Source organism: Triticum urartu, chromosome 3A, assembly GCF_056163025.1.
Source record: "Triticum urartu cultivar PI428250 chromosome 3A, HENAU_Tu73, whole genome shotgun sequence".
NCBI lineage: Eukaryota > Viridiplantae > Streptophyta > Magnoliopsida > Poales > Poaceae > Triticum > Triticum urartu.
In genome coordinates this window covers 617,701,140-617,726,137 of record NC_141875.1, presented here as the reverse complement: position 1 = coordinate 617,726,137, position 24,998 = coordinate 617,701,140, and the positions used below count along the sequence as shown (strand labels likewise).

General features: G+C 47.8%; 1 protein-coding gene across 1 annotated transcript in view; it reads left to right on the top strand.

Moving 5' to 3' along the window:
• Positions 1-23,787, top strand: part of LOC147980823 (uncharacterized) — a 40,357-nt gene extending 16,570 nt beyond the window's left edge. The window contains exon 4 of the mRNA XM_087516968.1: positions 23,206-23,787. Within this exon, the coding sequence (XP_087373094.1) occupies positions 23,206-23,787 (582 nt within the window). The remainder of the gene's footprint in view (positions 1-23,205) is intronic.
• Positions 23,788-24,998: the final 1,211 nt, after the last annotated feature.

The following is a 24,998-nucleotide window of genomic DNA, read 5'->3' as shown; positions in this document are numbered from 1 at the left end:
AAGGATTGCAATTTTGTTATCCATTTGCCAGATTTCATAAAATGCGGCAATTGCTAACATGATTCGGACAGATTTAAGCATAGATACGAGTGAGAAACTCTCATCGTAGTCAACACCTTGAACTTGTCGAAAACCTTTTGCGACAATTCTAGCTTTGTAGATAGTAACACTACTATCAGCGTCCGTCTTCCTCTTGAAGATCCATTTATTTTCTATGGCTTGCCGATCATCGGGCAAGTCAACCAAAGTCCATACTTTGTTCTCATACATGGATCCCATCTCAGATTTCATGGCCTCAAGCCATTTTGCGGAATCTGGGCTCATCATCGCTTCCTCATAGTTCGCAAGTTCGTCATGGTCTAGTAACATGACTTCCAGAACAGGATTACCGTACCACTCTGGTGCGGATCTCACTCTAGTTTACCTACGAGATTCGGTAGTAACTTGATCTGAATTTACATGATCATCATCATTAGCTTCCTCACTAATTGGTGTAGTAGTCACAAGAACAGATTTCTATGATGAACTACTTTCCAATAAGGGAGATGGTACAATTACCTTATCAAGTTTTCTACTTTCCTCCCACTCACTTCTTTCGAGAGAAACTCCTTCTCTGGAAAGGATCCATTCTTAGCAACGAATGTCTTGCCTTCGGATCTGTGATAGAAGGTGTACCCAATAGTCTCCTTTGGGTATCCTATGAAGACATATTTCTCCGATTTGGGTTTCAGCTTATCAGGATGAAACTTTTTCATATAAGCATCACAATCCCAAACTTTAAGAAACGACATCTTTGGTTTCTTGCCAAACCACAGTTCAGATTGTGTCGTCTCAACGGACTTAGATGGTGCCCTTTTAAACGTGAATGCAGCTGTCTTTAATGCATAACCCTAAAACGATAGTGGTAGATCGGTAAGAGATATCATAGATCGCACCATATCTAATAAAGTACGGTTATGATGTTCGGACACACCATTACACTGTGGTGTTCCAGGTGGCGTGAGTAGTGAAACTATTTCACATTGTTTTTAACTGAAGGCCAAACTCGTAACTCAAATATTTTACTTCTACGATCATATCGTAGAAACTTTTATTTTTGTTACGATGATTCTCCACTTCACTCTGAAATTCTTTGAACTTTTCAAATGTTTCAGACTTGTGTTTCATCAAGTAGATATGCTCATATCTGCTCAAATCATCTGTGAAGATCAGAAAATAATGATACCTGTTGCGAGCCTCAATATTCATCGGACCACATACATCAGTATGTATGATTTCCAACAAATCTGTTGCTCGCTCCATTGTTCCAAAGAACAGAGTCTTAGTCATCTTGCCCATGAGGCATGGTTCGCAAGCATCAACTGATTCATAATCAAGTGATCCCAAAAGCCCATCAGCATGGAGTTTCTTCATGCGCTTTACACCAATATGACCTAAACAGCAGTGTCACAAATAAGTTGCACTATCATTATTAACTTTGCATCTTTTGGTTTCAATATTATGATTATGTGTATTACTACGATCAAGATCCAATGAACTATTTTCATTGGGTGTGTAACCATATAAGGTTTTATTCATGTAAACAGAACAACAATTTATTCTCTTAAATGAATAACCGTATTACAATAAACATGATCAAATCATATTCATGCTCAACGCAAACACCAAATAACACTTATTCAGGTTCAACACTAATCCCGAAAGTATAGGGAGTGTGCGATGATGATCATATCAATCTTGGAACCACTTCCAACACACATCGTCACTTCACCCTTAACTAGTCTCTGTTTATTCTGCAACTCCCGTTTCGAGTTACTAATCTTAGCAACTGAACTAGTATCTATTACTGAGGGATTGCTATAAACACTAGTAAAGTACACATCAATAACATGTATATCAAATATACTTATGTTCACTTTGCCATCCTTCTTATCCGCCAATCACTTGGGGTAGTTCTGCTTCCAGTGACCAGTCCCTTTGCAGTAGAAGCACTTAGTCTCAGGCTTAGGATCAGACTTGGGCTTCTTCACTTGAGCAGCAACTTGCTTGCCGTTCTTCTTGAAGTTCCCCTTCTTCCCTTTGCCTTTTTCTTGAAACTACTGGTCTTGTCAACCATCAACACTTGATGTTTTTCTTGATTTCTACCTTCGTTGATTTCAGCATCATGAAGAGCTTGGGAGTTGTTTCCGTTATCCCTTGCATATCATAGTTCATCACGAAGTTCTACTAACTTGGTGATGGTGACTAGAGAATTCTGTCAATCACTATCTTATCTGGAAGATTAACTCCCACTTGATTCAAGCGATTGTAGTACCCAGACAATCTGAGCACATGCTCACTAGTTGAGCGATTCTCCTCCATCTTTTAGCTATAGAACTTGTTGGAGACTTCATATCTCTCAACTCGAGTATTTGCTTGAAATATTAACTTCAACTCCTGGAACATCTCATATGGTCCATGACGTTCAAAACGTCTTTGAAGTCCCGATTCTAAGCCATTTAAATATGGTGCACTAAACTATCAAGTAGTCATCATATTGAGCTAGCCAAACGTTCATAACGTCTACATCGGCTCCTGCAATAGGTCTGTCACCTAGCGGTGCATCAAGGACATAATTCTTCTGTGCAGCAATGAGGATAAACCTCAGATCACGGATCCAATCCGCATCATTGCTACTAACATCTTTCAACACAATTTTCTCTAGGAACATATCAAAATAAACACAGGGAAGCAACAATGCGAGCTATTGATCTATAACATAATTTGCAAAATACTACCAGGACTAAGTTCATGATAAATTTAAGTTCAATTTAATCATATTACTTAAGAACTCCCACTTAGATAGACATCCCTCTAATCCTCTAAGTGATTACGTGATCCAAATCAACTAAACCATGTCCGATCATCACGTGAGATGGAGTAGTTTCATTGGTGTGAACATCACTATGTTGATCATATCTACTATATGATTCACGCTCGACCTTTCGGTCTCCGTGTTCCGAGGCCATATCTGTATATGCTTGGCTCGTCAAGTATAACCTGAGTATTCCGCGTGTGCAACTGTTTTGCACCCGTTGTATTTGAACGTAGAGCCTATCACACCCGATCATCACGTGGTGTCTCAGCACGAAGAACTTTCGCAACGGTGCATACTCAGGGAGAACACTTCTTGATAATTAGTGAGAGATCATCTTATAATGCTACCGTCAATCAAAGCAAGATAAGATGCATAAAAGATAAACATCACATGCAATCAATATAAGTGATATGATATGGCCATCATCATCTTGTGCTTGTGATCTCCATCCTCGAAGCACCGTCGTGATCACCATCGTCACCGGCGCGACACCTTGATCTCCATCGTAGCATTGTTGTCGTCTCGCCAATCTCATGCTTCCACGACTATCGCTAGCGCTTAGTGATAAAGTAAAGCATTACAGCGCGATTGCATTGCATACAATAAAGCGACAACCATATGGCTCCTACCAGTTGCCGATAACTCGGTTACAAAACATGATCATCTCATACAATAAAATTTAGCATCATGTCTTGACCATATCACATCACAACATGCCCTGCAAAAACAAGTTAGACGTCCTCTACTTTGTTGTTGCAAGTTTTACGTGGCTGCTACGGGCTTAAGCAAGAACCAATCTTACCTATGCATCAAAACCACAACGATAGTTTGTCAAGTTGGTGCTGTTTTAACCTTCGCAAGGACCGGGCGTAGCCACACTCGGTTCAACTAAAGTTGGAGAAACTGTCACCCGCTAGCCACCTTTGTGCAAAGCACATCGGGAGAACCGGTCTCGCGTAAGCGTACGCGTAATGTCGGTCCGGGCCGCTTCGTCCAACAATACCGCCGAACCAAAGTATGACATGCTGGTAAGCAGTATGACTTATATCGCCCACAACTCACTTGTGTTCTACTCGTGCATATAACATCAACACAAAAAACCTAGGCTCGGATGCCACTGTTGGGTTTCGTAGTAATTTCAAAAAATTTCCTACGCACACGCAAGATCATGGTGATGCATAGCAACGAGAGGGGGAGAGTGTGATCTACGTACCCTTGTAGATCGACAACGGAAGCGTTAACTTGGTTGATGTAGTCGTACATCTCCACGGCCCGACCGATCAAGCACCGAAACTACGGCACCTCCGAGTTCTAGCACACGTTCAGCTCCCTGACGATCCCCGGACTCCGATCCAGCAAAGTGTCGGGGAAGAGTTCCGTCAGCACGACGGTGTGGTGACGATCTTGATGTACTACCGTCGCAGGGCTTCGCCTAAACACTGCTACAATATTATCGAGGACTATGGTGGAAGGGGGCACCGCACACGGCTAAGAATATGATCACGTGGATCAACTTGTGTCTCTAGGGGTGCCCCGTGCCTCCATATATAAAGGCTCAAAGGGAGGGGGGCTGGCCGGCCAAGAGGTGGCGCGCCAGGAGGAGTCCTACTCCTTCCGGGAGTAGGACTCCCCCCTTTCCTAGTTGGAATAGGATTCGCGTAGGGGGGAAAAGAGGAGAGAGAGGAGGAAGGGGGGCCGGCCCCCTCTCCTTGTCCTATTCGGACCAAAGGGGGGAGGGTCGCGGCCCATCTCTGGCCACCTCTCCTCTCTTTCACTAAGGCCCACTAAGGCCCATATACCTCCCGGGGGGTTCCGGTAACCTCCCGGTACTCCGGTAAAATCCCGATTTCACCCGGAACACTTCCGATATCCAAACATTGGCTTCCAATATATCAATCTTTATGTCTTGACCATTTCAGGACTCCTCGTCATGCCCGTGATCACAACCGGGACTCCGAACAACCTTCGGTACATCAAAATGCATAAACTCATAATATAACTGTCATCGTAACCTTAGGCGTGCGGACCCTACGGGTTCGAGAACAATGTAGACATGACTGAGACACGTCTCTGGTCAATAACCAATAGCGGAACCTGGATGCTCATATTGGCTCCTACATATTCTACGAAGTTCTTTTATCGGTCAGACCGCATAACAACATACGTTGTTCCCTTTGTCATCGGTATGTTACTTGCCCGGGATTCGATCGTTGGTATCCCATACCTAGTTCAATCTCGTTACCGGCAAGTCCCTTTACTCGTTCCGTAATACATCATCCCGCAACTAACTCATTAGTTGCAATGTTACTTGCCAGGGCTCTCCTTCATACCCGAGATCCGCCGGTTTTGACACCGACATTGGTGCTTTCATTGAGAGTTCCCCTATGTCGTCACTGTTAGGCTTGATGGCTCCTACGATCATCAATAGCGATGCAGTCCAGGGTGAGACCTTCCTCCCCGGACAGATCTTCGTCTTTGGCGGCTTCGCACTGCGGGCCAATTCACTTGGCCATATGGAGCAGATCGAAAGCTATGCCCCTGGCCGTCAGGTCAGATTTGGAAGTTTAAACTACACGGCTGACATCCGCGGGGACTTGATCTTCGATGGATTCGAGCCACTGCCGAGCGCGCCGCACTGTCACGACGAGCATGATCTAGCTCTACCGCCGAACAGTGCCGTGGAGGCCGCACCCGCATCGTCTTCGACCCTTAATTCGGAGCCAACTGCGCCGATCGAGGATGGGTGGTTGGACGCTGCCTCGGGGGCTGCGATCCCAATGACGATCGAGCCGAACACCAGCCCCGCACTCCACGAGACTCGTGACTCCAAGGAGCCGGACTCCTCTCCGGACTCCGAACCCTCCGCGCCCCTGCCGATCGAATCCGATTGGGCGCCAATCATGGAGTTTACTGCCGCGGACATCTTTCAGCACTCGCCTTTCGGTGATATTTTGAAGACACTAAAGTATCTCTCTTTATCAGGAGAGCCCTGGCCGGACTACGGTCAACAAGGTTGGGATACGGACGATTAAGAAATTGAAAGCCCACCCACCACCCACTTTGTAGCCACTATCGACGATTTAACCGATATGCTCGACTTCGACTCCGAAGACATCGACGGTATGGACGCCGATGCAGGAGACGATGAAGAACCAGCGCCTATTGGCCCCTGGAAAGCCACCTCGTCATATGACATATACATGGTGGACATCCCAAAAGAAGGAGATGGCGATGGAACAGTGGAGGATGACCCCTCCAAGAAACAGCCTAAGCGCCAGCTTCAGCGGCGCCGCTCAAAATCCCGCCAAAGCAAATACGGTGATTCCAGCACGGGAGATAATAATACTCCACAGAGTGCCGAAGAAAACCCCCTCCAGCAAGATTCAGCACAGGAGGATGGAGAAGCCAGCCCTCATGAGAGAGCGGCAGACAGAGAGGTTGAGGACGATAATTATATGCCTCCCTCCGAAGATGAGGCAAGCCTCGACGACGATGAATTCGTCGTGCCAGAGGATCCCGTCGAGCAAGAGCGTTTTCAACGCAGGCTTATGGCCACGGCAAGAAGCCTCAAGAAAAAACAGCAACAACTTAGAGCTGATCAAGATTTGCTAGTCGACAGATGGACTGAAGTCCTTGCGGCCGAAGAGCATAAACTCGAACGCCCCTCCAAGAGCTACCCAAAGCGTAGGTTGCTACCCCGATTAGAGGAGGAAGCACTTAAACCTACATCACCAGCACTTGATACGGCCGACCGGCCACCTCGTGGCCGCGACAGAGAGGCCTCTCGGCCCTCCACTCAAGCCGCACCCCGTACCAAGGCACGGGAAAATGCGCCAGACCTGCGAGATATGTTGGAGGACAAGGCAAGGCAAATAAGATCGATCTACAGATCGCGTGGGTACCCCACGACTCGAGACGGTAACCGTCACGCCGGACACAAATCTGGTAGGGCCGAACACGGTAGACAAAGCTCATTGGAGCTACGTCGTGATATAGCCCAGTACAGAGGCGCCGCACACCCACTATGCTTCACAAACGAAGTAATGGATCATCAAATCCCCGAGGGTTTCAAACCCGTAAACATCGAATCATATGATGGCACAACAGATCCTGCGGCATGGATCGAGGATTATCTCCTTCATATCCACATGGCCCGCGGCGATGATCTCCACGCCATCAAATACCTCCCACTCAAGCTTAAAGGACCAGCTCGGCATTGGCTTAACAGCTTGCCAGCAGGATCAATCAGTTGTTGGGAGGACCTGGAAGCCGCATTCCTTGACAATTTCCAGGGCACTTATGTGCGACCACCATACGCCGATGACCTAAGCCACGTAATTCAGCAGCCAGAGGAATCGGCCAGGCAATTCTGGACACGGTTCCTAACAAAGAAAAATCAAATAGTCGACTGTCCGGACGCAGAGGCCCTAGCAGCCTTCAAGCATAATATCCGTGACGAGTGGCTTGCCCGGCACCTTGGACAGGAAAAGCCGAAATCTATGGCAGGACTCACGACACTCATGACCCGCTTTTGCGCGGGAGAAGACAGCTGGCTTGCTCGTAGCAACAATATGACCAAGAACCCTGGTAATTCGGATACCAGGGACAGTAGTGGCAGGTCGTGTCGCAACAAGCAGAAGCGCCACATTAACGGCGGCAATGCTGAGGATACGACAGTTAATGCCGGATTCAGAGGCTATAAATCCGGTCAGCGGAAAAAGCCATTCAAAACAAATCCTAGGGGCCCGTCCAGTTTGGACCGAATACTCGACCGCTTGTGCCAGATACAAGGCACCCCCGAAAAGCCGGCCAATCACACCAACAGGGATTGTTGGGTGTTCAAGAAGGCAGGCAAGTTAAATGCCGAAAATACCGACAAGGGGCTGCATAGCGATGACGACGAAGAGCCCCGGCCGCCAAACAACAGTGGACAGAAGGGTTTTCCCCCACAAGTGCGGACGGTGAACATGATATACGCAACCCACATCCCCAAGAGGGAGCGGAAGCGCGCATTAAGGGACGTATACGCGGTAGAGCCAGTCACCCCAAAGTTCAACCCATGGTCCTCCTGCCCGATCACCTTTGATCGAAGGGACCATCCCACTAGCACCCGTCATGGCAGATTCACCGCATTGGTTCTAGACCCAATTATTGACAGATTTCATCTCACTAGAGTCCTTATGGACGGCGGCAGCAGCCTGAACCTGCTTTACCAGGATACAGTGCGGAAAATGGGCATAGATCCCTCGAGGATTAAGCCCACCAAAATGACCTTTAAAGGCGTAATACCAGGTGTAGAGGCAAACTGTACAGGCTCAGTCACACTTGAAGTGGTCTTCGGATCTCCGGATAATTTCTGAAGCGAGGAGTTAATCTTCGACATAGTCCCATTCTGCAGTGGCTATCACGCACTGCTCGGGCGAACCGCATTCGCCAAGTTCAACGCGGTACCTCACTACGCATACCTGAAGCTCAAGATGCCAGGCCCTCGAGGAGTAATTACGGTCAATGGAAACACCGAACGCTCCCTCCGAACGGAGGAGCACACGGCGGCCCTTGCAGCGGAAGTACAAAGCAGCCTCTCCAGGCAGTTCTCCAGTCCGGCCATTAAACGTCCGAACACCGTCAAGCGCGCCCGGAGTAACCTACAACAAGACCGCTTGGCACGTTCTGAGCAGGCGTAGCAATGCGGCCCCAACCCCGGCCCTCGCAAAAATGCGACGCCAGTGCTTCGCGTACATAACTACGCTCTAGAAATACCATGGATACAGGGGGAGGGGTGTTGGGGAACGTTGCAGAAAACAAAAAATTTCCTACGGTTTCACCAAGATCCATCTAGGAGTTCATCTAGCAGTGAGTGATTAGATGCATCTACGTACCTTGTAGATCGCGAGCGGAAGTGTTCAAAGAACGTGGATGAGGGAGTCGTACTCGACGTGATTCGAATCACCGAAGATCCTAGCACCGAACGGACGGCACCTCCGCGTTCAACACACGTACGGAACAGCCACGTCTCCTCCTTCTTGATCCAGCAAGGGCAGAGGAGAGGTTGAGGGAGATGGAACCAGCAGCAGCACGACGGCGTGGTGTTGATGGAGCTGCAGTACTCTGGCAGGGCTTCGCCAAGCACTATGGAGGAGGAGGATGTGTTGGAGAGGGAGAAGGAGGAAACCAAAGGCGTGGATGAAAAGCCCTCCTACCCCCACTATATATAGGAGGGCCAAAGGGGGGGCGCCGGCCCTAGGAGATCCAATCTCCTAGGGTGGGGCGGCGGCCAAGGGGGGTTTCCCTCCCCCCAAGGCACCTAGGAGGTGCCTTCCCCTCCTAGGACTCTTTCCCCTTGTAACCCTAAGCGCATGGGCCTCTTGGGGCTGGTGCCCTTGGCCCATGTAGGCCAAGGCGCACCCCCTACAGCCCATGTGGCCCCCCGGGACAGGTGGCCCCACCCAGTGGACCCCCGGGACCCTTCCGGTGGTCCCGGTACAATACCGATGACCCCGAAACTTATCCCGATGCCCGAAACAGGACTTCCATATATAAATCTTTACCTCCAGACCATTCCGGAACTCCTCGTGACGTCCGGGATCTCATCCGGGACTCCGAACAACATTCGGGTTACTGCATATACATATCCCTACAACCCTAGCGTCACCGAACCTTAAGTGTGTAGACCCTACGGGTTCGGGAGACATGTAGACATGACCGAGATCGCTCTCCGGTCAATAACCAACAGCGGGATCTGGATACCCATGTTGGCTCCCACATGCTCCACGATGATCTCATCGGATGAACCACGATGTCGAGGATTCAAGCAACCCCGTATACAATTCCCTTTGTCAATCGATATGTTACTTGCCCGAGATCCGATTGTCGGTATCCCAATACCTCGTTCAACCTCGTTACCGGCAAGTCACTTTACTCGTACCGTAATGCATGATCCCGTGACCAGACACTTGGTCACTTTGATCTCATTATGATGATGCATTACCGAGTGGGCCCAGTGATACCTCTCCGTCATACGGAGTGACAAATCCCAGTCTCGATCCGTGTCAACCCAACAGACACTTTCGGAGATACCTGAAGTGCACCTTTATAGTCACCCAGTTACGTTGTGACGTTTGGTACACCCAAAGCACTCCTACGGTATCCGGGAGTTACACGATCTCATGGTCAAAGGAAAAGATACTTGACATTGGAAAAGCTCTAGCAAACGAACTACACGTTCTTGCACTATGATTAGGATTGGGTCTTGTCCATCACATCATTCTCCTAATGATGTGATCCCGTTATCAATGACATCCAATGTCCATAGCCAGGAAACCATGACTATCTGTTGATCAACGAGCTAGTCAACTAGAGGCTTACTAGGGACATGTTGGTGTCTGTTATTCACACATGTATTATGATTTCCGGATAATACAATTATAGCATGAATAAAGACAATTATCATGAACAAAGAAATATAATAATAATGTTTTTATTATTGCCTCTAGGGCATATTTCCAACAGTCTCCCACTTGCACTAGAGTCAATAATCTAGTTACATTCTGATGAATCGAACACCCATGGAATTCTGGTGTTGATCATGTTTTGCCCTAGGGAGAGGTTTAGTCAACGGATCTGCTATATTCAGGTCCGTATGTACTTTACAAATCTCTATGTCTCCATCTTGAACATTTTCACGAATGGAGTTGAAGCGACGCTTGATGTGCCTTGTCTTGTTGTGAAACCTGGGCTCCTTGGCAAGTGCAATAGCTCCAGTGTTGTCACAGAAGAGCTTGATCGGCCCCAACGCATTGGGTATGACTCCTAGGTCGGTGATGAACTCCTTCACCCAAATTGCTTCATGTGCTGCCTCCGAGGCTGCCATGTACTCCGCTTCACATGTAGATCCCGCCACGACGCTCTGCTTGCAGCTGCACCAGCTTACTGCTCCACCATTCAACGTATACACGTATCCGGTTTGTGACTTAGAGTCATCCAGATCTGTGTCGAAGCTAGTGTCGACGTAACCCTTTACGACGAGCTCTTCGTCACCTCCATAAATGAGAAACATGTCCTTTGTCCTTTTCAGGTACTTCAGGATATTCTTGACCGCTGTCCAGTGTTCCTTGCCGGGATTACTTTGGTACCTTCCTACCAAACTTACGGCAAGGTTTACATCAGGTCTGGTACACAGCATGGCATACATAATAGAACCTATGGCTGAGGCATAGGGGATGACACTCATCTCTTCTATATCTTCTGCCGTGGTCGGACATTGAGCTGAGCTCAATTTCACACCTTGCAAAACAGGCAAGAACCCTTTCTTGGACTAATCCATTTTGAACTTCTTCAAAATCTTATCAAGATATGTGCTTTGTGAAAGACCTATGAGGCGTCTCGATCTATCCCTATAGATCTTGATGCCTAATATATAAGCAGCTTCTCCAAGGTCCTTCATTGAAAAACTCTTATTCAAGTAGGCCTTAATGCTGTCCAAAAGTTCTATATCATTTCCCATCAAAAGTATGTCATCTACATATAATATAAGAAATGCTACAGAGCTCCCACTCACTTTCTTGTAAACACAGGCTTCTCCATAAGTCTGTGTAAACCCAAACACTTTGATCATCTCATCAAAGCGAATGTTCCAACTCCGAGATGCTTGCACCAGCCCATAAATCGAGCGTTGGAGCTTGCACACCTTGTCAGCATTCTTAGGATCGACAAAACCTTCCGGCTGCATCATATACAATTCTTCCTTAAGGAAACCATTAAGGAATGCCGTTTTGACGTCCATCTGCCATATCTCATAATCATAAAATGCAGCAATTGCTAACATGATTCGGACGGACTTCAGCTTCACTACCAGTGAGAAAGTCTCATCGTAGTCAACCCCTTGAACTTGTCGATAACCCTTAGCGACAAGCCGAGCTTTATAGATGGTCACATTACCATCCGCGTCTGTCTTCTTCTTAAAGATCCATTTATTTTCTATGGCTCGCCGTTCAACGGGCAAGTCAGTCAAAGTCCATACTTCGTTTTCATACATGGATCCTATCTCGGATTTCATGGCTTCTAGCCATTTGTCGAAATCCGGGCCCGCCATCGCTTCTTCATAGTTCGAAGGTTCACCGTTGTCTAACAACATGATTTCCAAGACAGGGTTGCCGTACCACTCTGGTGCGGAACGTGTCCTTGTGGACCTTCGAATTTCAGTAGGAGCTTGATCAGAAGTATCTTGATCATCATCAATAACTTCCTCTCTAGTTGGTGCAGGCGCCTCAGGAACATTTTCTTGAGTTGCGCCATTTTCCGGTTCAAGAGGTAATACTTCATCAAGTTCTACTTTCCTCCCACTTACTTCTTTCGAGAGAAACTCTTTCTCTAGAAAGGATCCATTCTTGGCAACAAACATCTTGCCTTCGGATCTGAGGTAGAAGATATACCCAATAGTTTCTTTAGGGTATCCTATGAAGACACATTTTTCCGATTTGGGTTCGAGCTTTTCAGGTTGAAGTTTCCTGACATAAGCATCGCATCCCCAAACTTTTAGAAACGACAGCTTAGGTTTCTTCCCAAACCATAATTCAAACGGTGTCGTCTCAACGGATTTCGACGATGCCCTATTTAAAGTGAATGCGGCAGTCTCTAAAGCATAGCCCCAAAAAGATAGTGGTAAATCGGCAAGAGACATCATAGATCGCACCATATCTAAAAGAGTGCGATTACGACGTTCGGACACACCATTACGCTGAGGTGTTCCAAGCGGCGTGAGTTGTGAAACTATTCCACATTTTCTTAAGTGTGTACCAAACTCGTGACTCAAGTATTCTCCTCCTCGATCTGATCGTAGGAACTTGATTTTCCTGTCACGTTGATTCTCAACCTCACCCTGAAATTCCTAGAACTTTTCAAAGGTTTCAGACTTGTGTTTCATTAAGTAGACATACCCATATCTACTCAAGTCATCAGTGAGGGTGAGAACATAACGATAGCCACCGCGAGCCTCAACACTCATTGGATCGCACACATCAGTATGTATGATTTCCAATAAGTTGGTTGCTCGGTCCATTGTTCCTGAGAACGGAGTCTTGGTCATTTTACCCATGAGGCATGGTTCGCACGTGTCAAATGATTCATAATCAAGAGACTCTAAAAGTCCATCAGCATGGAGCTTCTTCATGCGTTTGACACCTATGTGACCAAGGCGGCAGTGCCACAAGTATGTGGGACTATCATTATCAATCTTACATCTTTTGGTACTTACACTATGAATATGTGTAGCATTACGCTCGAGATTCATAAAGAATAAACCATTGACCATCGGAGCATGACCATAAAACATATCTCTCATATAAATAGAACAACCATTATTCTCGGATTTAAATGAGTAGCCATCTCGTATTAAACGAGATCCTGATACAATGTTCATGCTCAAACTTGGCACTAAATAACAATTATTGAGGTTCAAAACTAATCCCGTAGGTAAATGTAGAGGTAGCGTGCCGACGGCGATCACATCGACCTTGGAACCATTCCCGACGCGCATCGTCACCTCGTCCTTCGCCAGTCTCCGTTTATTCTGCAGCTCCTGCTGTGAGTTACAAATATGAGCAACGGCACCGGTATCAAATACCCAGGAGTTACTACGAGTACTGGTAAGGTACACATCAATTACATGTATATCAAATATACCTTTGGTGTTGTCGGCCTTCTTGTCCGCTAAGTATTTGGGGCAGTTCCGCTTCCAGTGACCCTTCCCTTTGCAATAAAAGCACTCAGTCTCAGGCTTGGGTCCATTCTTTGGCTTCTTCCCGGCAGCTTGCTTGTCAGGCACGGCACCTCCCTTGCCGTCCTTCTTGAAGTTCTTTTTACCCTTGCCCTTCTTGAACTTAGTGGTTTTATTGACCATCAACACTTGATGTTCCTTCTTGACTTCTACCTCTGCTGATTTCAGCATAGCAAATACTTCAGGAATGGTCTTTTCCATCCCCTGCATATTGAAGTTCATCACAAAGCTCTTGTAGCTCGGTGGAAGCGACTGAAGGATCCTGTCAATGACCGCGTCATCTGGGAGATTAACTCCCAGCTGAGTCAAGCGGTTATGTAACCCAGACATAGTGAGTATGTGCTCACTGACAGAACTATTTTCCTCCATCTTACAGCTGAAGAATTTGTCGGAGACTTCATATCTCTCGACCCGGGCATGAGCTTGAAAAACCATTTTCAGCTCTTCGAACATCTCATATGCTCCATGTCTCTCAAAACGCTTTTGGAGCCCCGGCTCTAAGCTGTAAAGCATGCCGCACTGAATGAGGGAGTAGTCATCGGTGCGTGCCTGCCAAGCGTTCATAACATCTTGTTCTGCAGGGAGAACAGGTGCGTCACCCAGCGGTGCTTGTAGGACATAATCTTTCTTGGCAGCTATGAGGATGATCCTCAGGTTCCGGACCCAGTCCGTATAGTTGCTGCCATCGTCTTTCAGCTTGGTTTTCTCTAGGAACGCATTGAAGTTAAGGACTACGTTGGCCATTTGATCTACAAGACATATTGTAAAGATTTTAGACTAAGTTCATGATAATTAAGTTCATCTAATCAGATTATAATGAACTCCCACTTAGATAGACATCCCTCTTCTAGTCATCTAAGTATTACATGATCCGAGTTGGCTAGGCCGTGTCCGATCATCACGTGAGACGGACTAGTCAACGTCGGTGAACATCTTCATGTTGATCGTATCTTCTATACGACTCATGCTCGACCTTTCGGTCTTCTGTGTTCCGAGGCCATGTCTATACACATGCTAGGCTCGTCAAGTTAACCCTAAGTGTTTTGCATGTGTAAAACTGTCTTACACCCGTTGTATGTGAACGTAAGGATCTATCACACCCGATCATCACGTGGTGCTTCGAAACGACGAACTTTAGCAATGGTGCACAGTTAGGGGAGAACACTTCTTGAAATTGTTGTGAGGGATCATCTTATTTACTACCATCGTTCTAAGCAAACAAGATGCAAAACATGATAAACATCACATGCAATCAAATAATAATAGTGACATGATATGGCCAATATCACATAGCTCCTTTGATCTCCATCTTGGGGCTCCATGATCATCTTGTCACCGTCATACTCATCGACATGTAAGTTGTGATTCCTATTACAATAGCATGAACATCTCATACATCACATATAGATCATTCATCATTCATCACAACTTTGGCCATATCATATCACAAAGCACTTGCTGCAAAAACAAGTTAGACGTCCTCTAATTGTTGTTGCATGTTTTACGTGGCTGAAGTAGGGTTCTAGCAAGAACGTTTTCTTACCTACGTGAAAGCCACAACGTGATTTGTCAACTTCTATTTACCCTTAATAAGGACCCTTTTCATCGAATCCACTCCAACTAAAGTAGGAGAGATAGACACCCGCCAGCCACCTTATGCAACTTGTGCATGTTTGTCGGTGGAACCGGTCTCACGTAAGCGTACGTGTAAGGTTGGTCCGGGCCGCTTCATCCCACAATACCGTTGAAGCAAGATAAGACTAGTAGCGGCAAGAAAGTTGACAACATCTACGCCCACAACAAATTGTGTTCTATTCGCGCAAGAAGAACTACGCATAGACCTAGCTCATGATGCCACTGTTGGGGAACGTTGCAGAAAACAAAAATTTTCCTACGGTTTCACCAAGATCCATCTAGGAGTTCATCTAGCAGTGAGTGATTAGATGCATCTACGTACCTTGTAGATCGCGAGCGGAAGCGTTCAAAGAACATGGATGAGGGAGTCGTACTCGACGTGATTCGAATCACCGAAGATCCTAGCACCGAACGGACGGCACCTCCGCGTTCAACACACGTACGGAACAGCCACGTCTCCTCCTTCTTGATCCAGCAAGGGCAGAGGAGAGGTTGAGGGAGATGGCACCAGCAGCAGCACGACGGCGTGGTGTTGATGGAGCTGCAGTACTCCGGCAGGGCTTCGCCAAGCACTATGGAGGAGGAGGATGTGTTGGAGAGGGAGAAGGAGGCAACCAAAGGCGTGGATGAAAAGCCCTCCTACCCCCACTATATATAGGAGGGCCAAGGGGGGGCGCCGGCCCTAGGAGATCCAATCTCCTAGGGTGGGGCGGCGGCCAAGGGGGGTTTCCCTCCCCCCCAAGGCACCTAGGAGGTGCCTTCCCCTCCTAGGACTCTTTCCCCTTGTAACCCTAGGCACATGGGCCTCTTGGGGCTGGTGCCCTTGGCCCATGTAGGCCAAGGCGCACCCCCTACAGCCCATGTGGCCCCCCGGGACAGGTGGCCCCACCCGGTGGACCCCCGGGACCCTTCCGGTGGTCCCGGTACAATACCGATGACCCCGAAACTTATCCCGGTGCCCGAAACAGGACTTCCCATATATAAATCTTTACCTCCGGACCATTCCGGAACTCCTCGTGACGTCCGGGATCTCATCCGGGACTCCGAACAACATTCGGGTTACTGCATATACATATCCCTACAACCCTAGCGTCACCGAACCTTAAGTGTGTAGACCCTACGGGTTCGGGAGACATGTAGACATGACCGAGATCGCTCTCCGGTCAATAACCAACAGCGGGATCTGGATACCCATGTTGGCTCCCACATGCTCCATGATGATCTCATCGGATGAACCATGATGTCGAGGATTCAAGCAACCCCGTATACAATTCCCTTTGTCAATCGGTATGTTACTTGCCCGAGATCCGATCGTCGGTATCCCAATACCTCGTTCAACCTCGTTACCGGCAAGTCACTTTACTCGTACCGTAATGCATGATCCTGTGACCAGACACTTGGTCACTTTGAGCTCATTATGATGATGCATTACCGAGTGGGCCCAGTGATACCTCTCCGTCATATGGAGTGACAAATCCCAGTCTCGATCCGTGTCAACCCAACAGACACTTTCGGAGATACCTGTAGTGCACCTTTATAGTCACCCAGTTACGTTGTGACGTTTGGTACACCCAAAGCACTCCTACCTGTATCCGGGAGTTACACGATCTCATGGTCAAAGGAAAAGATACTTGACATTGGAAAAGCTCTAGCAAGCGAACTACACGATCTTGCGCTATGCTTAGGATTGGGTCTTGTCCATCACATCATTCTCCTAATGATGTGATCCCGTTATCAATGACATCCAATGTCCATAGCCAGGAAACCATGACTATCTGTTGATCAACGAGCTAGTCAACTAGAGGCTTACTAGGGACATGTTGGTGTCTGTTATTCACACATGTATTATGATTTCCGGATAATACAATTATAGCATGAATAAAGACAATTATCATGAACAAAGAAATATAATAATAATGTTTTTATTATTGCCTCTAGGGCATATTTCCAACAAGGGGCACCATCACGGCATGCCCGAAACACGACTTAAACCGCACCAGGGGCTGCCAATTTTTTAATTTTCTCTTACTTTCAGGACTCCATTCTTCGGAAGGCCTGTTCGGCAGTTCAATTGCCGCACAAACGATGCAAGAACCAGAGAAGCAGACAAGCCATGCCGCATTATGGAACTCCCAGGTGGTCTCTATCACGAGCAGTATACCTGTTTCGCATACCATTCCGCAGCCTGCCCCTGGAACGGACATGTTAAACAGTCCAACCTTTTGCTTATCGCATTATTTGTATCGTTCTGCTTTGATCACAGCCCTTTTTTATAAACAGTGCATAGCTTTTTGTCTATTTTTGCATTACTCTTTTTTTACAAATATATGTTCCTTAACGACATGTTGCACCCGTACACTTTGGTACGGCCAAAATACGCCAGGGGCTTTAGTACCCCTCAATATGGTGTGAGAAGTCCGAACACTTTAACAAGTGCGGCACCCCGAACTTATAGTATTATATGCATCGGCTCCGAATCATGTCTTGGGTCAATAGTTGGGTTTGCCCGGCTCCTATGTTTTGGTGCCTTACGTTCCGCTATGTCGGCTAAGGTAGCACTAGGAGAACTACTGCGATTGTGCCCCAGTTGAGCTGGGTCGAGCACCTCAGTAGAGAAAGGTAAAACTGACTGTCATGATGAAGCGAGAGCTGGTCGCTGTTCGAGAGGTTTTTCGAGTCCCTAAAGACTTATGCCGCTTAGAGCGAGGAGTCGGCTCTGTCCGGCCAAGGCGTGGATAGCGCCCCGAACTCGGTCTTCTGAATACCAGGGGCTTCGCCGAAATTTAAAATTATAGAATTCTATGGCTAAGTGAGAGTGTTCACGCATTATAGTCCGATTGCCTTGTTCGTTGTGCTGAGCGCCTCCCTCGAAGGACCCAAACATGGGAAAAAGAGCACTCAGGTTTATCCCCGAACACCCCAGCACTAGCGGCACGGGGGCAGAAGCCGACGACTCGCCATCTCTCAGAATTGATAAACAGCCGCACAGAAGGTAATATTTTAAATTCCAACAGCATTGCTTAGCGCATATGAACAAGTTTTCAGCGCACAGGACAAAACGAGCGAGTTTTACTAAAAAATTACATCCCTGGAACATTCATCCGCCATAAGGCAGGCACCCTTCAAAACATTCTTATAATAATTCTCGGGCTTGCGATGCTCTTTCCCCGGCGGTGGCCCGTCCTTCACAAGCTTCTTAGCATCCAGCTTGCCCCAGTGCACCTTAGCACGGGAAAGGGCCATACGGGCACCTTCAGTGCAGACGGAGCGCTTGATGACTTCGAGCCTTGGACAGGCCCCCCACCAGCCGCCGCACCAGCCCGAAATAGTTGCCAGGCAGAGCCTCTCCAGGCCACAGCCGAACTATGAGGCCCTTCATGGCATGTTCGGCCGCCTTGTGGAGCTCGACCAGTTGCTTCAGCTGGTCGCTCAGGGGCACAGGGTGTCCGGCCTCAGCATACTGAGACCAGAACACCTTCTTTGTCGAGCTTCCCTCCTCGGCTCGATAGAATGCGGCGGCATCGGACACGCTACGGGGAAGATCTGCGAACGCTCCTGGAGAGCTCCGGATTCGGGTAAGTAACAAGTAACTCACGTTTATGTGTTTGCTTTGCATAAAGAATTCCTTACCCGCCGCTATCTTTTTCACCGCATCCAACTCCTGGAGGGTCTTCTGGGATTTGTCCTTGGCAGACTTGGGATTTTTAATAGCCACCGCGAGCTCGGACGCTCGTGTCTTTGAGTCAAGCTCCAAACTCTCATGTTTTTTCATGAGAGCCTGGAGCTCTTGCCGCACCTTGCCAACCTGGGCCTCATACTTCTCCCGCTCGGTGCGCTCCGTGGCCGCCCTCTTCTCGGCCTCAAGCAGCGCTTGCTTAAGGGTCGCCACCTCAGACGTGGCCCCTACAATAGCCACGATAATCCTGTCATTTTTTGCAATTGCACCTTTTATATATATATTTAAACAAGGTATTTCTTACCTTCCTTGTCCTCGAGCTGCTTCTTGGCACGCCCGAGCTCTTGCTCGGACTGCTCGAGGTTCTGCTTTAGCATGTCCACTTCCGCAGTCAGTGCGGCGGACGCCAGCAGAGAAGCCTGCATACGCATATCGACTCCTTTTTGTTAGACTCCTGTGAATTTTATTTGATCCTCTATTCGGCTTTTCTTCTCGAACGCCAAACGGAGCATCAGGGGCTACTGTCTATGCGGTAATATTATTTACACATTCTTTACTTACCTCAAAGCCTGTTAAAAGGCTAGCACAAGCTTCAGTCAGTCCACTCTTGGCAGACTGAACCTTCTGGACCACCACACTCATAACGGTGCGGTGCTCCTCGTCGATGGAGGCGCCTTTGAGCACCTCCAACAGATTGTCCGGCGCCTCCGGTTGGACGGGGGTCACCGGCACGGTGGGCTTGCTCCTCTTGGAAGGAGGTCGCCCGCCGGACTCTGGAACCTTTGAAGGTTCCGGAGCTGTGTCCGGCTTAGAGCCGGACTTGGAGCCCTGGGGGGTTTTATCCCCTTTACTCCTGGAGTCCGGGAGGTCGCCTTGCGGCGCCTCCAGGACCACCTCCTCCTGGCTTGGAACCTGTTGGGACAACACTTCGGCGTCATCCGTAGGGCGGGGGGAGGTAGCCGTCGGAACCGAATTCACATTCGACGAGTCCAGTGAACCGCTCGACGACGCGTCGAGCCGGTCTTTGGGTGGGCTACATAATCATATTCGACATAAGGGAAAGTTGTGCAATAAAGGAATACTATGAATTACTCTGGTATCCGGATACTTACGATTTCGCCAGGGGCTTGGCCCTGAGCGGCCACTCCTCTCCGCCGTCGTCGGCGTCGGTGGAGTAGTCCGGAGGAAGGGTTTTCCCCTTCTTGGACCCTTCGGCCTCCCCAGTGAGGGCGGCCTTCCTTTTCTTCTCTCCCCCCGCTGGAGGGGGAGAGGTCTCTTCTTCCTCCTCCTCGTCTTCACGGGAGGAATGCGCCTTGGAGCCGTTGGATGATGAACCTGACACCTCCTGGCGTCGGGCACTTTTTTGAGTCCCTGTGGCCTTCTTCGTGACCTTCTTCTCCGGCACAACATAGGGTGCCGGAACCAGCAGCTTCGCCAAGCGGGCATCGGCTGGGTCTTCGGGCAAAGGAGCCGGACAGTTGATCTGTCCGGACTTCGCCTGCCAATCCTGTCAAAGGTAAGGGAGCTTAGAACCTGCATAAAGTTAAACTATGAAAAACTAATACCCTGTAAAAGGTACAAACAACTTACCGCGCTAGCGTGATGCTGCGCGCTGAATCCGCGATCCTCGGTAGCGGATGCGGGAGCCTCAACGCCCTTGAAAAGCACCTTCCAGGCATCTTCGTACGTCGTGTCAAAGAGCCTGCTCAGAGTTCGGTGTTGCGCCGGGTTGAACTCCCACAAATTGAAGGCCCGTTGTTGACACGGGAGGATCCGGCGGATGAGCATAACCTGGACTACGTTGACAAGCTTGAGCTGCTTGTTCACCAGGGTTTGGATGCATGTTTGCAGTCCAGTCACCTCTTCTTTGCTGCCCCACGACAGGCCGTCTCTTTCCAAGACGTGAGCCGCGTTGGGGGTCCGGACCGGAACTCAGGGGCTGCGACCCACTCAGGGTCGCGCGGCTCGGTGATGTAAAACCACCCCGATTGCCACCCCTTCAGGGTCTCCACAAAGGAGCCCTCGAGCCATAAGACATTGGGCATCTTGCCTACCATGGCGCCTCCGCACTCCGCCTGGTTGCCGCGCACCACCTTCGGCTTGACATTGAAAGTCTTGAGCCATAGGCCGAAATGGGGGCGGATGCGGAGGAAAGCCTCGCACACGACGATAAACGCCGAGATGTTGAGGATGAAGTTCGGGGCCAGATCATGGAAATCCAGGCCGTAGTAGAACATGAGTCCCTGGACGAATGGGTGGATAGGAAAGCCCAGTCCGCGGAGGAAGTGGGGAAGGAACACTACCCTCTCATGGGGCCTTGGGGTGGGGAGGAGCTGCCCCTCTTCGGGAAGCCGGTACGCGATGTCGTTAGACAAGTATCCGGCCTTCCTCAGTTTTTTGATGTGTCCCTCCGTGACGGAGGAGACCATCCACTTGCCTCCCGCTCCGGACATGGCTGGAGAAGGTTGAGGTGGGGAGTGCAGACTTGGGCGCTGGAGCTCGAGTGCGCGAAAATGGATAGGCAAAGGAGGAAGAAGGCATAGGTGAAAAGGTGGATCCTTATCCCCTTATATGGGTGGATGCAACTACGTGTCCCCACCAGCCTGGTAAAACTCGCTTATCTCCAAGCGCCGTAATCAATGGCGCGGTTGGGTTACCACGCCCGTATTGATGAGAATCCCGGAATAAGGGGACACAATCTCTGCTTCGACGAGACGTGCCAAGGAAACCGCCTCGCATGACATGCTGAGGTGGGACAATAAAACAAATCGAATAAAGGCTTGGCCGTGGTGCAATGTCACACTACGGAATACGTCAGCAGATTAGATTTGTGTAAATATTATTCTCTCTATGGCAATATGTGGAAACTTATTTTGCAGAGCCGGACACTATCTTTGTGTTCAAAATCTTCTATGAAATACTTGGAGGAGGAACCCGCCTTGCAATGCCGAAGACAATCTGCGCGCCGGACTCGTCATCATTGAAGCCTGGTTCAAGGGCTACTGAGGGAGTCCTGGATTAGGGGGTGTCCGGATGGCTGGACTATACCTTCAGCCGGACTCCTGGACTATGAAGATACAAGATTGAAGACTTCGTCCCGTGTCCGGAAGGGACTTTCCTTGGCGTGGAAGGCAAGCTTGGCGATACGGATATGTAGATCTCCTACCATTGTAACCGACTTTGTGTAACCCTAACCCTCTCCGATGTCTATATAAACCGGAGGGTTTTAGTCCATAGGACAACATATAGAACAACAATCATACCATAGGCTAGCTTCTAGGGTTTAGCCTCTCTGATCTCGTGGTAGATCTACTCTTGTACTACCCATATCATCAATATTAATCAAGCAGGACGTAGGGTTTTACCTCCATCAAGAGGGCCCGAACCTGGGTAAAACTTCGTGTCCCTTGCCTCCTGTTACCATCCGGCCTAGACGCACAGTTCGGGACCCCCTACCCGAGATCCGCCGGTTTTGACACCGACAGTAACATTCTGAATCCCTATTGTAACTCATTTCTCAGAGGAAGAGTTTCATATGAACAGTGCAAGCATTTTCCGTGAAACAACCAGCCTCCAAGAAAACAAACTACAACTACATACGTACATCACAAATCTGCATGTTCTATATCTTTTGGAAGTGGCAGGCCACTTGATCACACTTAATCCACAAAGATTTCAGATTTTAGAATGTGCCACTTTAATATCTGTTATGCGGCTCTGTTACACATAATTTGGTCCTAGAGATGTCAGATTTCGCAAGTTGTTAGTGCTCAAAGCATTATTGTTCTACATTTTGAATGTACTAGTCATGCCACTCTTTATTTCCTTTCTCTGTAGCTAAAGCCTTAGTGAGAATGTTTAGACTGGTTTTTCACTTTGTAGCACTTATTCCATGTGAGACACATAGCATATTTATGTCATCCGGACATAATAGTGTCATCTCAACTAAAGAAACTTGAAAGGGTGAGTTGTTTCAAATCAATGATGTACTTCAAACTCAGAAGACTCGAAAAAACATAATTCTCTTTGACCTCTCTTACACTAATCCTTTAGGAAATGTTTGAAATACTACTTACATATTGAGATGGAATACATATAGTCAGTGAAATGCTTTTGAATTCATATAGACAGTTCATCATAGAAAATATAGTGCACTATATTTTACGTTATATATGCATTTAGAATACATCGTTACTATTTTATCAATCATTCTTACTGGTTTCTAATCATGATATTTGACATACCATTACTTTTCCTCCATAGGAAGATGCCTACCTGGTAGTAATTCCTTATGCCCACATATTTGACCTTATGCTAAAAGCTTTGAAGTTGCCCACTGCAAGTTACTATCACAAGATATGTCCAGGCGGCAAGAATCGTGTGACGGTTACTTTCAATTCTTCGTTGCAATTGATTGATGGTTTGCTTGTTCCGACCTCAATATCGGGTGCAATTTTACATGCCTATGAAGATACGGAAGACAGTGCTGCTATCGCAGCTATTAGGTACATGGAAAATGCATACGGCAGAGAAATAAGAGACTACCACTACACCCATGTCAAGAAGCTAGAAAATGAAGTCAAGCATCTGGTCAGATGGTTAGTAGAAGCGAACAAGACAATCAAAAAGCTACGCAAAGGGTGGTACTACGCCGTCAGATATATGAGTTCATATTCTGTTCAAATGCAAAACACAACGACTGCTCGACACTTGAAAGGGCAAGATAACACCAAAGGGGCTATGAAATCATCACTTGCAAGCATTGAAAAACTGACAGAGAGGCTGCGCTATATTAGTATGAAGTCTGAACAGCGGCTGGAGACTACAAGAGATAGCTTTTGGTGAACTTCGGTCAATATGCGCTCACCAGGACGCTTCTAAGCTTACTAGAACAGCTTCCTTTTGTTTCATATCAAGCAGCATGGTCTATTGATCCTTTTGGAGCACTCTAAGAAAGATATGTATTGTAACCTTCCATTGCTGCCTCTTTGGCTAAAACCAGTGTAAAACTTTAAATTCCGTTGTTATCTCTACGGTTAAACTCACTTTCTCATCGCTTGTTCTCTATGTAAATAACTGTCTTTCTCCTGCTATTTTCAGAAGACTACATAGTTAAACCACCTCTTTACAGTCCATGTATTGAGGTCCATGACCATATTTACTCACATACTGTGTACGCTTTTGAGTAGCCCACGAGCTACCAAACAAAATGCCTTTTCTATATCAACGTCGTGTACTATGAATGCTTACCAAAAAAATCTACGTCAAGAACAATCTAAGAAGCTTAAAAGAAAAACATGGCTTACAAAAAAACATAAGTCCCCCAAAAAACGTTAATTCCAGACAAAATTCACAAACATTTCTAAAAGATTTCATAAATTTTATAAAAAAAATACTAACTAAACTAAGAACAACTCATCCATTCCTCACAGGAAGAAAAATACCTCCTCCATTCCTCGCAGAGGGAAAAACCCTCATCCATTCGAAACACGGTAGTGCCACCCACTGCTGCACCGCGAGTCACCCCAGGCCCATATACACCGGCCCAACGCGAGTAAAATAGGAGCAGACACCTCCGCTTCCGGCCCCTACAAAAAAAAGCCTCTGCTTTCAGTCATAAATATCACCCTGATTATAGCACATAAATAACCTACCCGGCTGCCCAGAAACGCCCTTCTCCCCATTTCACTCACCCTCTGCCTCTAGGGTTTCCCCCGATACAATGGCGAAGTGCAGGATCCACCGCCAGTACTGGAGACACCTTGTCAAGCACCACGGCTACGCAGATCCAAGCCGCCGTCGCGCACCCAGTCATCATCGCCAGCCATTGTCTTCTTCTGCGGCAATGACCCAATCTCACGCGCGGGAGGAGCCCCGTCGACAAGCGTCATTTTCTTCTTCCTCAACGACGGCCACCAATTCCAAATCCCAACAGGTGCGACTCACACTGAGTTTTAGAATCACCCAATCTTATTTTATCCATGGATCCACTACCTCATCTTTGACCTGCGTCTCCATCCTTTGGCAAATACTTCAGATTTTCACAAATTTTCAGA